This window comes from Oncorhynchus keta, chromosome 4 (assembly GCF_023373465.1).
Source record: "Oncorhynchus keta strain PuntledgeMale-10-30-2019 chromosome 4, Oket_V2, whole genome shotgun sequence".
Classification (NCBI taxonomy): domain Eukaryota; kingdom Metazoa; phylum Chordata; class Actinopteri; order Salmoniformes; family Salmonidae; genus Oncorhynchus; species Oncorhynchus keta.
In genome coordinates, this window is record NC_068424.1 from 10,358,719 (window position 1) to 10,372,874 (window position 14,156).

The 14,156-nt window shown below is 47.9% G+C and overlaps 1 protein-coding gene and 1 long non-coding RNA gene across 2 annotated transcripts in view; both read left to right on the plus strand.

The window, feature by feature from the left end:
• The window catches only part of LOC118379365 (docking protein 6-like), a 127,281-nt gene that overhangs the window by 63,361 nt on the left and 49,764 nt on the right, over positions 1-14,156 (plus strand). The window contains exon 4 of the mRNA XM_052500166.1: positions 13,336-13,455. Within this exon, the coding sequence (XP_052356126.1) occupies positions 13,336-13,455 (120 nt within the window). The remainder of the gene's footprint in view (positions 1-13,335; positions 13,456-14,156) is intronic.
• Positions 8,526-10,036, plus strand: LOC127916869 (uncharacterized). Its single transcript, XR_008096378.1, has 3 exons — positions 8,526-8,575; positions 9,078-9,129; positions 9,906-10,036. It is a non-coding gene; the product is annotated as an uncharacterized LOC127916869 (long non-coding RNA).

The window sequence follows — 14,156 nt, forward strand, 5'->3', positions numbered from 1 at the left end:
AGGGGGTGGGGGGTGGGGTTCTGAATATTGAAGAGACTTAGTAATTACTTTGTTTGTGATTCAGACCAATTGTTCATTGTAACAATATATTGTTGCAAACCCTCTGGTAGAGCAGAAGGGATGCTGTGATCTGATAGGTTGTAATGAATTCTGCTGCAGGGATTGGCTTAGTTAATAGTGTTAGAGTCTTTATAGAGAACTCAGGAGAAACAGAGAAGGATGGATATTGTATTCATAGGGATGGGTAGGGAAAAAGAGAGAGAAAGGTGGGGAGATTGAAAGAGAGTGATAGAAAGAGAGCAATCTCCTCTCTTCTCCTCTCTCCTCCTCTCTTCTCTTCTCCTCTCCTCCTCTCCCCCTCTCTTTACCTCTCTTCTCCTCTCCTCCTGTCTTGTCCTCTCTTCTCCTCTCCTCCTCTCTTCTCCTCTCGTCTCCTCCTCTCTTTTCCTCCTCTCTTCTCTCCTCTCCTCTCTCCTCCTCTCTTCTCCTCTCATCTAATCTCCTCCTCTCCTCTAGTTACAGGTTGTAGGTGATTTCTGTGTGTGTGTGTGATTGTGTGTGATTGTGTGTGTGATTGTGTGTGTGATTGTGTGTGATTGTGTGTGTTTCTGTGTGATTGTGTGTTTATGAGATGTGCTGATGTGAGCTGTATCAGTGGATCTCAGAGGAGAGATTATGTGCCTTATGGGGTGCAGTGAATTCTATCTCTGTCGTCCTCTCTTTCGCTCTCTCTCTCTCTCTCTCTCTCTCTCTCTCTCTCTCTCTCTCTCTCTCTCTCTCTCTCTCTCTCTCTCTCTCTCTCTCTTTCTTTTCTTTCTTTCTTTCTTTCTTTCTTTCTTTCTTTCTTTCTTTCTTTCTTTCTTTCTCTCTTTCTCTTTCTCTCTCTCTCTCTCTCTCTCTCTCTCTCTCTCTCTCTCTCTCTCTCTCTCTCTCTCTCTCTCTCTCTCTCTCAGACACACGGCTCAGCAGTTACACGCCCACGGCTGAGTCCCTTGCCATATGGAGGGTTGTGTCCTCCGTGTCCACCACAGGGTCATTCACTTCCCACACACACACACACACACACACACACACACACACACACACACACACACACACACACACACACACACACACACACACACACACACACACACACACACACACACACACACACACACACACACACACACACACACACACACACACATGCATGTCCACCCTACGCAGGAGGCTAACCTGCCTGCCCTTCACTCCCTACTCCTCTCTGTGGTACTGTTCCAGTATCATCTACTCCTCTCTGTGGTACTGTTCCAGTATCAGCTACTCCTCTCTGTCCTCTCTGTGGTACTGTTCCAGTATCAGCTACTCCTCTCTGTGGTACTGTTCCAGTATCAGCTACTCCTCTCTGTCCTCTCTGTGGTACTGTTCCAGTATCAGCTACTCCTCTCTGTGGTACTGTTCCAGTATCAGCTACTCCTCTCTGTGGTACTGTTCCAGTATCATCTCCTCCTCTCTGTGGTACTGTTCCAGTATCATCTACCCCTCTCTGTGGTACTGTTCCAGTATCAGCTACTCCTCTCTGTGGTACTGTTCCAGTATCAGCTACTCCTCTCTGTGGTACTGTTCCAGTATAAGCTATTCCTCTCTGTGGTACTGTTCCAGTATAAGCTACTCCTCTCTGTGGTACTGTTCCAGTATCAGATACTCGTCTCTGTCCTCTCTGTGGTTCTGTTCCAGTATCAGCTACTCCTCTCTGTGGTACTGTTCCAGTATCAGCTACTCCTCTCTGTCCTCTCTGTGGTACTGTTCCAGTATCAGCTACTCCTCTCTGTGGTACTGTTCCAGTATCAGCTACTCCTCTCTGTGGTACTGTTCCAGTATCATCTCCTCCTCTCTGTGGTACTGTTCCAGTATCATCTACCCCTCTCTGTGGTACTGTTCCAGTATCAGCTACTCCTCTCTGTGGTACTGTTCCAGTATCAGCTACTCCTCTCTGTGGTACTGTTCCAGTATAAGCTATTCCTCTCTGTGGTACTGTTCCAGTATAAGCTACTCCTCTCTGTGGTACTGTTCCAGTATCAGCTACTCGTCTCTGTCCTCTCTGTGGTTCTGTTCCAGTATCAGCTACTCCTCTCTGTGGTACTGTTCCAGTATCAGCTACTCCTCTCTGTCCTCTCTGTGGTTCTGTTCCAGTATCAGCTACTCCTCTCTGTGGTTCTGTTCCAGTATCATCTACTCCTCTCTGTGCAGCATCTGTTCTCTTATCCAGGGTCTGACCAGGACCAACCCTGTTTAGCTTCAGAGGCAAGCCAGTAGTGGAATGCAGGGTGGCACACTGATGAAGTGTTTGTGTTTGTGATTTTCCACTCAGCAGCTCTAACAGCCTCTGTGAGTTTAGACTTCAGATACACTCAGAGGACACAGGCTCAGCGAGGGAGGAAATGGACAAATAGAGGCTCTTAAGTACAGAGTAATCTGTCTGTCTGTCTGTCTGTATGTCTGTCTTTCTGTCTGTCTGTCGGTCTGCGGGTCTGTCTGTTGGTCTGCGGGTCTGCGGGTCTGTCTGTCTGTCTGTCTGTCTGTCTGTCTGTCTGTCTGTCTGTCTGTCTGTCTGTCCGGCTGTCTGTCTGTCCGGCTGTCTGTCTGTCTGTCTGTCTGGTAATGTTTTACCCTTCAGAAACGACATTTTCTATCCTTTCAAACAATAGGTATATGTTTGGTTAACAGCAAACAATAGGTTTGGGAAACAGCAAGCAGACTGCAACCTTATTTAAATCTGTTCATATACACCCCCGGGAAGAATATTACACTCAAAAATAAAAATAATCTGACAAAAGATGCACTTACAGTAGATATGGTCATTATCACGTTTTCATAAATTCTTGTCGTACAGTGTATTAAGGCATTTGTGAAATTTCTATAGCAATATTTAGTGAGAAACACCCATGCTTCTGGACAATGAATAGACACGGCAGTAAATAAAACCTAATAAAAACATCTGTCTCGTCCAATACTGGATTCTACACAGAACGGTGCACCACAGCCAATCAGAGCTACAGTAGGCAGACAAGCGTTTTGCCACACAGGCCTGACATCATTCACTTTGAACTGGACTGTGTGTTTACAGGCAGTAGGGCCTGTCATCATTCTCATTCACTATGAACTGGACTGTGTGTTTACAGACAGTAGGGACTGTCATCATTTACTATGAACTGGACTGTGTGTTTACAGGCAGTAGGGCCTGTCATCATTCACTATGAACTGGACTGTGTGTTTACAGGTAGTAGGGCCTGTCATCATTCACTATGAACTGGACTGTGTGTTTACAGGCAGTAGGGTCTGTCATCATTCACTATGAACTGGACTGTGTGTTTACAGACAGTAGGGCCTGTCATCATTCACTATGAACTGGACTGTGTGTTTACAGGCAGTAGGGCATGTCATCATTCACTATGAACTGGACTGTGTGTTTACAGGCAGTAGTGCCTGTCATCATTCACTATGAACTGGACTGTGTGTTTACAGACAGTAGGGACTGTCATCATTCACAATGAACTGGACTGTGTGTTTACAGGCAGTAGGGCCTGTCATCATTCACTATGAACTGGACTGTGTGTTTACAGGCAGTAGTGCCTGTCATCATTCACTATGAACTGGACTGTGTGTTTACAGACAGTAGGGACTGTCATCATTCACAATGAACTGGACTGTGTGTTTACAGGCAGTAGGGCCTGTCATCATTCACTATGAACTGGACTGTGTGTTTACAGACAGTAGGGCCTGTTATCATTCACTATGAACTGGACTGTGTGTTTACAGGCAGTAGGGACTGTCATCATTCACAATGAACTGGACTGTGTGTTTACAGGCAGTAGGGCCTGTCATCATTCACTATGAACTGGACTGTGTGTTTACAGGCAGTAGGGCCTGTCATCATTCACTATGAACTGGACTGTGTGTTTACAGGCAGTAGGGCCTGTCATCATTCACTATGAACTGGACTGTGTGTTTACAGGCAGTAGTGCCTGTCATCATTCACTATGAACTGGACTGTGTGTTTACAGACAGTAGGGCCTGTCATGATTCACTTTGAACTGGACTGTGTGTTTACAGGCAGTAGGGCATGTCATCATTCACTATGAAGTGGACTGTGTGTTTACAGGCAGTAGGGACTGTCATCATTCACTATGAACTGGACTGTGTGTTTACAGACAGTTACAACAGCGTGACTTTAGATCATTAGAACACATTCACTAGAAGCCCCTCAAAACACCTGCATGGATTTCTGTAAATATCTTCTTCACAACAATTGAACCGCTCTCCTTGAAGTTCTTGATGATCCGATAAATGGTTGATTTAGGTGCAATCTAACTGGCAGCGATATCCTTGCCTGTGAAGCCTTTTTTTGTGCAAAGCAATGATGACGGCACGTGTTTCCTTGCAGGTAACCATGGTTGACAGAGGAAGAACAATGATTCCAAGCACCATCCTCCTTTTGGAGCTTCCAGTCTGTTATTCAAACTCAATCAGCATGACAGAGTGATCTCCAGCCTTGTCCTTGTCAACACTCACACCTGTGTTAACTAGAAAATCACTGACATGATGTCTGCTCGTCCTTATGTGGCAGGGCTGAAATGCAGTGGACATTTTTTTTTGTTCCGTTGTCAGTAGCTATATACAGGGTCTGTTCCTGGGTCAGTAGTTATATTCAGGGTCTGTTCCTGGGTCAGTAGCTATATACAGGGTCTGTTCCAGGGTCAGTAGCTATATACAGGGTCTGTTCCTGGGTCAGTAGTTATATTCAGGGTCTGTTCCAGGGTCAGTAGTTATATTCAGGGTCTGTTCCAGGGTCAGTAGCTATCTGTATCAGGGTCAGGTGACAGGGATACTGGGTATGTTCCAGGGTCACTATCTGTATCAGGGTCAGTAGCTATATGGAGAGATGGGTCAGTTCTGTATCAGGGTCAGGTGACTATATACTGGGTGATGGAACTATATACAGGGTCAGTGACCAGGGATACCAGGGATGGAGTAGCTACTATCTGGGTCGTAGCTAGGGTCTGTTCCAGGGTCAGTAGTTATATCTGTATTGGGGTAAGGTCAGTTCCTGGGTCAGTAGCTATCTGTATCAGGGTCAGTAGTACTGGATGATACAGGGTCGTCATCTGTATCCAAGGTGACAGGGATACTGGAGAGATGGAGGTCGATACTATCTGTATCAAGGTGACAGGGATACTGGAGTGATGGAGGTCGATACTGTCTGTATCAAGATGACAGGGATACTGGAGTGATGGAGGTACTGTCTGTATCGGGGTAAGGTGACAGGGATACTGGAGAGATGGAGGTCGATACTATCTGTATTGGGGTAAGGTGACAGGGATACTGGAGTGATGGAGGTCGATACTATCTGTATCGGGTCACAGGAATACTGGAGTGATGGAGGTCGATACTATCTGTATCGGGGTAGGTGACAGGGATACTGGAGAGATGGAGGTCGATACTGTCTGTATCGGGGTAAGGTGACAGGGATACTGGAGAGATGGAGGTAGATACTATCTGTATCGGGGTAAGGTGACAGGGATACTGGAGAGATGGAGGTCGATACTATCTGTATCGGGGTAAGGTGACAGGGATACTGGAGTGATGGAGGTAGATACTGTCTGTATCGGGGTAAGGTGACAGGGATACTGGAGTGATGGAGGTAGATACTATCTGTATCGGGGTAAGGTGACAGGGATACTGGAGAGATGGAGGTCGATACTGTCTGTATCGGGGTAAGGTGACAGGGATACTGGAGTGATGGAGGTCGATACTGTCTGTATCGGGGTAAGGTGACAGGGATACTGGAGTGATGGAGGTAGATACTATCTGTATCGGGGTAAGGTGACAGGGATACTGGAGTGATGGAGGTAGATACTGTCTGTATCGGGGTAAGGTGACAGGGATACTGGAGTGATGGAGGTAGATACTGTCTGTATCGGGGTAAGGTGACAGGGATACTGGAGTGATGGAGGTCGATGCTGTCTGTATCGGGGTAAGGTGACAGGGATACTGGAGTGATGGAGGTCGATGCTGTCTGTATCAAAGTAAGGTGACAGGGATACTGGAGTGATGGAGGTCGATGCTGTCTGTATCAAAGTAAGGTGACAGGGATACTGGAGTGATGGAGGTAGATGCTGTCTGTATCGGGGTAAGGTGACAGGGATACTGGAGTGATGGAGGTAGATGCTGTCTGTATCGGGGTAAGGTGACAGGGATACTGGAGTGATGGAGGTAGATGCTGTCTGTATCGGGGTAAGGTGACAGGGATACTGGAGTGATGGAGGTCGATACTATCTGTATCAGGGTAAGGTGACAGGGATACTGGAGTGATGGAGGTCGATGCTGTCTGTATCGGGGGTAAGGTGACAGGGATGGAGTGATGGAGGTCGATGCTGTCTGTATCAAAGGGTGACAGGGATACTGGAGTGATGGAGGTCGATGCTGTCTGTATCAAAGTAAGGTGACAGGGATACTGGAGTGATGGAGGTAGATGCTGTCTGTATCGGGGTAAGGTGACAGGGATACTGGAGTGATGGAGGTAGATACTGTCTGTATCAAAGTAAGGTGACAGGGATACTGGAGTGATGGAGGTCGATGCTGTCTGTATCAAAGTAAGGTGACAGGGATACTGGAGTGATGGAGGTCGATGCTGTCTGTATCAAAGTAAGGTGACAGGGATACTGGAGTGATGGAGGTCGATGCTGTCTGTATCAAAGTAAGGTGACAGGGATACTGGAGTGATGGAGGTCGATGCTGTCTGTATCAAAGTAAGGTGACAGGGATACTGGAGTGATGGAGGTAGATACTATCTGTATCGGGGTAAGGTGACAGGGATACTGGAGTGATGGAGGTCGATACTATCTGTATCGGGGTAAGGTGACAGGGATACTGGAGAGATGGAGGTCGATACTATCTGTATCGGGGTAAGGTGACAGGGATACTGGAGTGATGGAGGTCGATACTATCTGTATCGGGGTAAGGTGACAGGGATACTGGAGTGATGGAGGTCGATACTATCTGTATCGGGGTAAGGTGACAGGGATACTGGAGTGATGGAGGTCGATACTATCTGTATCGGGGTAAGGTGACAGGGATACTGGAGTGATGGAGGTCGATACTATCTGTATCGGGGTAAGGTGACAGGGATACTGGAGTGATGGAGGTCGATACTATCTGTATCGGGGTAAGGTGACAGGGATACTGGAGAGATGGAGGTCGATACTATCTGTAGCGGGGTAAGGTGACAGGGATACTGGAGTGATGGAGGTAGATACTGTCTGTATTGGGGTAAGGTGACAGGGATACTGGGTGATGGAGGTCGATACTATCTGTATCGGGGTAAGGTGACAGGGATACTGGAGTGATGGAGGTAGATACTGTCTGTATCGGGGGTGACAAGGATGACAGGGATACTGTATCGAGGTGACAGGGATACTGGAGAGATGGAGATACTGTCTGTATCGGGGTAAGGTGACAGGGATACTGGAGTGATGGAGGTCGATACTGTCTGTATCGCGGTAAGGTGACAGGGATACTGGAGTGATGGAGGTAGATACTGTCTGTATCGGGGTAAGGTGACAGGGATAGATGCTGTCTGTATCGAGTGATGGGATACTGGAGGATGGAGGTCGATACTATCTGTATCAGGGTAAGGTGACTGGATATCTGTATCGGGGTAAGGTGACAGGGATACTGGAGTGATGGAGGTCGATGCTGTCTGTATCAAAGTAAGGTGACAGGGATACTGGAGTGATGGAGGTCGATGCTGTCTGTATCAAAGTAAGGTGACAGGGATACTGGAGTGATGGAGGTAGATGCTGTCTGTATCGGGGTAGGTGACAGGGATACTGGAGTGATGGAGGTAGATACTGTCTGTATCAAAGTAAGGTGACAGGGATACTGGAGTGATGGAGGTCGATGCTGTCTGTATCAAAGTAAGGTGACAGGGATACTGGAGTGATGGAGGTCGATGCTGTCTGTATCAAAGTAAGGTGACAGGGATACTGGAGTGATGGAGGTCGTGCTGTCTGTATCAAAGTAAGGTGACAGGGATACTGGAGTGATGGAGGTCGATGCTGTCTGTATCAAAGTAAGGTGACAGGGATACTGGAGTGATGGAGGTCGATACTATCTGTATCGGGGTAAGGTGACAGGGATACTGGAGTGATGGAGGTCGATGCTGTCTGTATCAAAGATGACAGGGATACTGGAGTGATGGAGGTCGATACTATCTGTATCGGGGTAAGGTGACAGGGATACTGGAGTGATGGGATACTGTCTGTATCGGGGTAAGGTGACAAGGATACTGGAGTGATGGAGGTAGATACTATCTGTATCGGGGTAAGGTGACAGGGATACTGGAGTGATGGAGGTCGATACTATCTGTATCGGGGTAAGGTGACAGGGATACTGGAGATGGAGGTCGATACTATCTGTATCGGGGTAAGGTGACAGGGATACTGGAGTGATGGAGGTCGATACTGTCTGTATCGGGGTAAGATGACAGGGATACTGGAGTGATGGAGGTCGATACTGTCTGTATCGGGGTAAGGTGACAGGACACTGGAGTGATGGAGGTCGATACTATCTGTATCGGGGTAGGTGACAGGGATACTGGAGAGATGGAGGTCGATACTATCTGTATCGGGGTAAGGTGACAGGGATACTGGAGTGATGGAGGTAGATACTGTCTGTATTGGGGTAAGGTGACAGGGATACTGGAGTGATGGAGGTCGATACTATCTGTATCGGGGTAAGGTGACAGGGATACTGGAGTGATGGAGGTAGATACTGTCTGTATCGGGGTCTGGAGTGATGGAGGTAGATACTATCTGTATCGGGGTAAGGTGACAGGGATACTGGAGAGATGGAGGTCGATACTGTCTGTATCGGGGTAAGGTGACAGGGATACTGGAGTGATGGAGGTCGATACTGTCTGTATCGCGGTAAGGTGACAGGGATACTGGAGTGATGGGAGGGATACTGTCTGTATCGGGGTAAGGTGACAGGGATACTGGAGTGATGGAGGTAGATGCTGTCTGTATCGGGGTAAGGTGACAGGGATACTGGAGTGATGGAGGTCGATACTATCTGTATCAGGGTAAGGTGACAGGGATACTGGAGTGATGGAGGTCGATGCTGTCTGTATCGGGGTAAGGTGACAGGGATACTGGAGTGATGGAGGTCGATGCTGTCTGTATCAAAGTAAGGTGACAGGGATACTGGAGTGATGGAGGTCGATGCTGTCTGTATCAAAGTAAGGTGACAGGGATACTGGAGTGATGGAGGTCGATGCTGTCTGTATCAAAGTAAGGTGACAGGGATACTGGAGTGATGGAGGTCGATGCTGTCTGTATCAAAGTAAGGTGACAGGGATACTGGAGTGATGGAGGTCGATGCTGTCTGTATCAAAGTAAGGTGACAGGGATACTGGAGTGATGGAGGTCGATACTATCTGTATCGGGGTAAGGTGACAGGGATACTGGGTGATGGAGGATGCTGTCTGTATCAAAGTAAGGTGACAGGGATACTGGAGAGATGGAGGTCGATACTATCTGTATCGGGGTAAGGTGACAGGGATACTGGAGTGATGGAGGTAGATACTGTCTGTATTGGGGTAAGGTGACAGGGATACTGGAGTGATGGAGGTAGATACTATCTGTATAGGGGTAAGGTGACAGGGATACTGGAGTGATGGAGGTAGATACTGTCTGTATCAAAGTAAGGTTACAAGGATACTGGAGTGATGGAGGTAGATACTATCTGTATCGGGGTAAGGTGACAGGGATACTGGAGAGATGGAGGTCGATACTGTCTGTATCGGGGTAAGGTGACAGGGATACTGGAGTGATGGAGGTAGATACTATCTGTATCGGGGTAAGGTGACAGGGATACTGGAGTGATGGAGGTAGATACTGTCTGTATCGGGGTAAGGTGACAGGGATACTGGAGTGATGGAGGTAGATACTATCTGTATCGGGGTAAGGTGACAGGGATACTGGAGAGATGGAGGTCGATACTATCTGTATCGGGGTAAGGTGACAGGGATACTGGAGTGATGGAGGTCGATACTGTCTGTATCGGGGTAAGGTGACAGGGATACTGGAGTGATGGAGGTAGATACTGTCTGTATCGGGGTAAGGTGACAGGGATACTGGAGTGATGGAGGTAGATGCTGTCTGTATCGGGGTAAGGTGACAGGGATACTGGAGTGATGGAGGTCGATACTATCTGTATCAGGGTAAGGTGACAGGGATACTGGAGTGATGGAGGTAGATACTGTCTGTATCGGGGTAAGGTGACAGGGATACTGGAGTGATGGAGGTCGATGCTGTCTGTATCAAAGTAAGGTGACAGGGATACTGGAGTGATGGAGGTCGATGCTGTCTGTATCAAAGTAAGGTGACAGGGATACTGGAGTGATGGAGGTCGATGCTGTCTGTATCAAAGTAAGGTGACAGGGATACTGGAGTGATGGAGGTCGATGCTGTCTGTATCAAAGTAAGGTGACAGGGATACTGGAGTGATGGAGGTCGATGCTGTCTGTATCAAAGTAAGGTGACAGGGATACTGGAGTGATGGAGGTCGATGATCAAAGTAGGTGACAGGGATACTGGAGTGATGGAGGTCGATGCTGTCTGTATCGGGGTAAGGTGACAGGGATACTGGAGTGATGGAGGTCTATGCTGTCTGTATCGGGGTAAGGTGACAGGGATACTGGAGTGATGGAGGTCTATGCTGTCTGTATCAAAGTAAGGTGACGAGGCATCAGGATATACGGCACCTTCAGAAAGTATTCAGACCCCTTCACTTTTTCCACATTTTGTTACGTTACAGTCTTATTCTAAAATGTATTAGACGTGACGCTTGGCATTCAGGCGAAAGAGTTCAATCTTGGTTTCATCAGACCAGAGAATCTTGTTTCTCATGGTCTAAGAGTCTTTAAGTGCAGGCTGCCATGTACCTTTTACTGAGGTGTGCCTTCCGTCTGGCCACTCTACCATAAAAACCTGATTGGTGGAGTGCCTCAGAGATGTTTGTCCTTCTGGAAGGTTTTCCCATCTCCACAGAGGAGACGGGAGCTCTGTCAGAGTGACCATCACATTCTTGGTCACCTGAGTTCTTTCCGAAGTCACTGTATGTGTTTGTGTGTTTGAGTGTGAGTGTCTATGTCAGTGAGAGAGAGAAACGTTGAGATAATTCATCTAGGATGCATCTCACAATTTCCTCACTCAGGCTTTTCACCAATTAATTATATCACCCTATTTTGATAATAGGCTATTGATTTTCTGGTATTTCTGGGGATAACATCAGTTGATCCCCTTGTGCTCCACTTATGGACCAAATCTTTCCATGAAAAAAAAAAATGTATGGCCTGATCCCAGATCTGTCATGGATGTACTTTAGAAGGACAGTACAGATTAGGGTTGTTGCGATACCATGGTACTCCATGTTTCATAGCCAAATAGAAAACACAAAGCAGACAGAACTCTATGGCTCTTTAAAAACCTGCTGTATATAAAATATTGTGTGATACAAAGTAAAAAGTGATGGCTAGTTATATCTGGGATCTCGTGGTCAAGTCCAGATTTATTGTCCTGTATATGGGAGGAAGGGAGGAGGGTTAGAGAGAGAGGGTTAGGGGAGGGAGGGAAGAGAGAGAGAGAGGGTTAGGGGGAGGGAGGGAAGAGAGGGAAGAGAGAGAGAGAGAGAGGGTTAGGGGGAGGGAGGGGAGAGAGGGAAGAGAGAGAGGTTGAGGGGGAGGGAATGGAGGAGGGTTAGAGAGAGAGGGTTTAGGGGAGGGAGGGAAGGAAGAGATGGAAGAGAGAGGGGGTTAGGGGAGGGAGGGAAGAGAGAGAGAGGGTTAGGGAGGGAGGGAAGAGAGGGAAGAGAGAGAGAGTGGGTTAGGGGGAGGGAGGGGAGAGAGGGAAGAGAGAGAGAGGGTTAGGGGGAGGGAGGGGAGAGAGGGAAGAGAGAGAGAGAGAGGGGTTATGGGGAGGGAGGGGAGAGAGGGAAGAGAGAGAGGTTTAGGGTGAGGGAAGGGAGGAGGGTTAGAGAGAGAGGGTTTAGGGGAGGGAGGGAAGGAAGAGAGGGAAGAGAGAGAGGGTTAGGGGGAGGCAGGGGAGAGAGGGAAGAGAGAGAGGGTTGGGGGGAGGGAGGGGAGGGGGGAGAGTGGGGAGAGAGAGAGGGTTGGGGGGAGGGAGGGAAGAGATGGAAGAAAGAGAGGTTTAGGGGGAGGGAGGGAAGAGAGGGAAGAAAGAGAGGGTTAGGGGAAGAGAGGGAAGAAAGCGAGGGTTAGGGGGAGGGAAGAGAGGGAAGAAAGAGAGGGTTAGGGGGAGGGAGGGAAGAGAGGGAAGAAAGAGAGGGATAGGGGAAGAGAGGGAAGAGATGGAAGAGAGAGGGTTAGGGGAAGAGAGGGAAGAAAGAGAGGGTTAGGGGGAAGAGGGAAGAAAGAGAGGGTTAGGGGAAGAGAGGGAAGAAAGAGAGGGTTAGGGGAAGAGAGGGAAGAAAGCGAGGGTTAGGGGGATGGAGGGAAGAGTTGCGGGTGGTCAGAGGAGAGAGAGTGATGGGAGAGGAGAGAGAGAGAGGATATTCAGCATTCATCTGGTGTTTTGTGTTCATGAACTGCTTGCCTCTTTTCATCAGCAGGGAATCCATCAGATACATTTTCCCCCGGTTACCGTTACCGATAGTCACGTCCGAGGGATTTTTTTATCCAAAGTACTGTATGATTCATCTGTGTGTGTGTGTGTGGACTTTTCTAACTTTGTGTGATCTAGGTGCAGAGGAGTGGTGGATGCTGCTGTGTGTGTGTGTGTGTGTGTGTGTGTGTGTGTGTGTGTGTGTGTGTGTGTGTGTGTGTGTGTGTGGACTTTTCTAACTTTGTGTGATCTAGACGCAGAGGAGTGGTGGAAGCTACTGTGTGTGTGTGTGTTTAACTCTTGTTTTAACTCTTTGTAGAGCTGGATGCAGAGGAGTGGTGGAAGCTACTGTGTGTTTGTGTGTGTGTGTGTGTGTGTGTGTGTGTGTGTGTGTGTGTGTGTGTGTGTGTGTGTGTGTGTGTGTGTGTTTTAACTTTGTTTTAACTCTTTGTAGAGCTGGATGCAGAGGAGTGGTGGAAGCTACTGTGTGTTTGTGTGTGTGTGTGTGTGTGTGTTTAACTCTTGTTTTAACTCTTTGTAGAGCTGGATGCAGAGGAGGGAGTGGTGGAAGCTACTGTGTGTGTGTGTGTGTGTGTGTGTGTGTGTGTGTGTGTGTGTGTGTGTGTGTGTGTGTGTGTGTGTGTTTAACTCTTGTTTTAACTCTTTGTAGAGCTGGATGCAGAGGAGTGGTGGAAGCTACTGTGTGTGGAGTGTCTAGGAAGCTGTCTGAACGACATCAGCCTGGGAGAACCAGACCTGTTAGCAACGGGGGTGCAGCGGGAGCAGAACGGTGAGTCTAATGTCAACCCTTCCCCGAACTGGTTAGCAGTTTACGACTGGCCTTGACGTGTTAGTGCAACTGAGTCCTTAGAGGTTCGTGAGAAGGGAATGGTGAGTCCACTATTAGCCCCTGCCAATAGAAGCCATTTCAGGTCCATCTCTGTAAACCCCCCCCCCATGACCAGCACAGGACTTGAAGGCGGTTCCATTACTGGCCCATAAATGTTAGTGCAATAGAGGTGTGTGTGTGTGTGTGTGTGTGTGTGTGTGTGTGTGTGTGTGTGTGTGTGTGTGTGTGTGTGTGTGTGTGTGTGTGTGTGTGTGTGTGTGTGTGTGTGTGTGTGTGTGTGTGTGTGTGTGTGTGTGTGTGTGTACATGTGCCTTCCTGGCCTAATGAGAGGTGTTGTGCATCACTGCCTCTCCTCATAATGAAGCTTGTCACAGAGATGGATGAGATTATAGAGGCTGTGGCTGAGGCCATGTGAAATCACTGTGCTTCCCACACATTTCCCCCATCCAGGAAATAGAAAAGGAGAAAAGAGAGAGAGAAATACATAAAGAAGAGGAAGGTATAGCTGTTTTGTTATACCTAGACTAGCTGTGGAAATGATTACAATGTGTGTGTAATTTGTAGACTTTGGAAATCAAATAATAAAAAAAAAACTGTTCTGAATGGTAAAGAGGGAGTGTAACTGACCAGTAAAGAGGGAG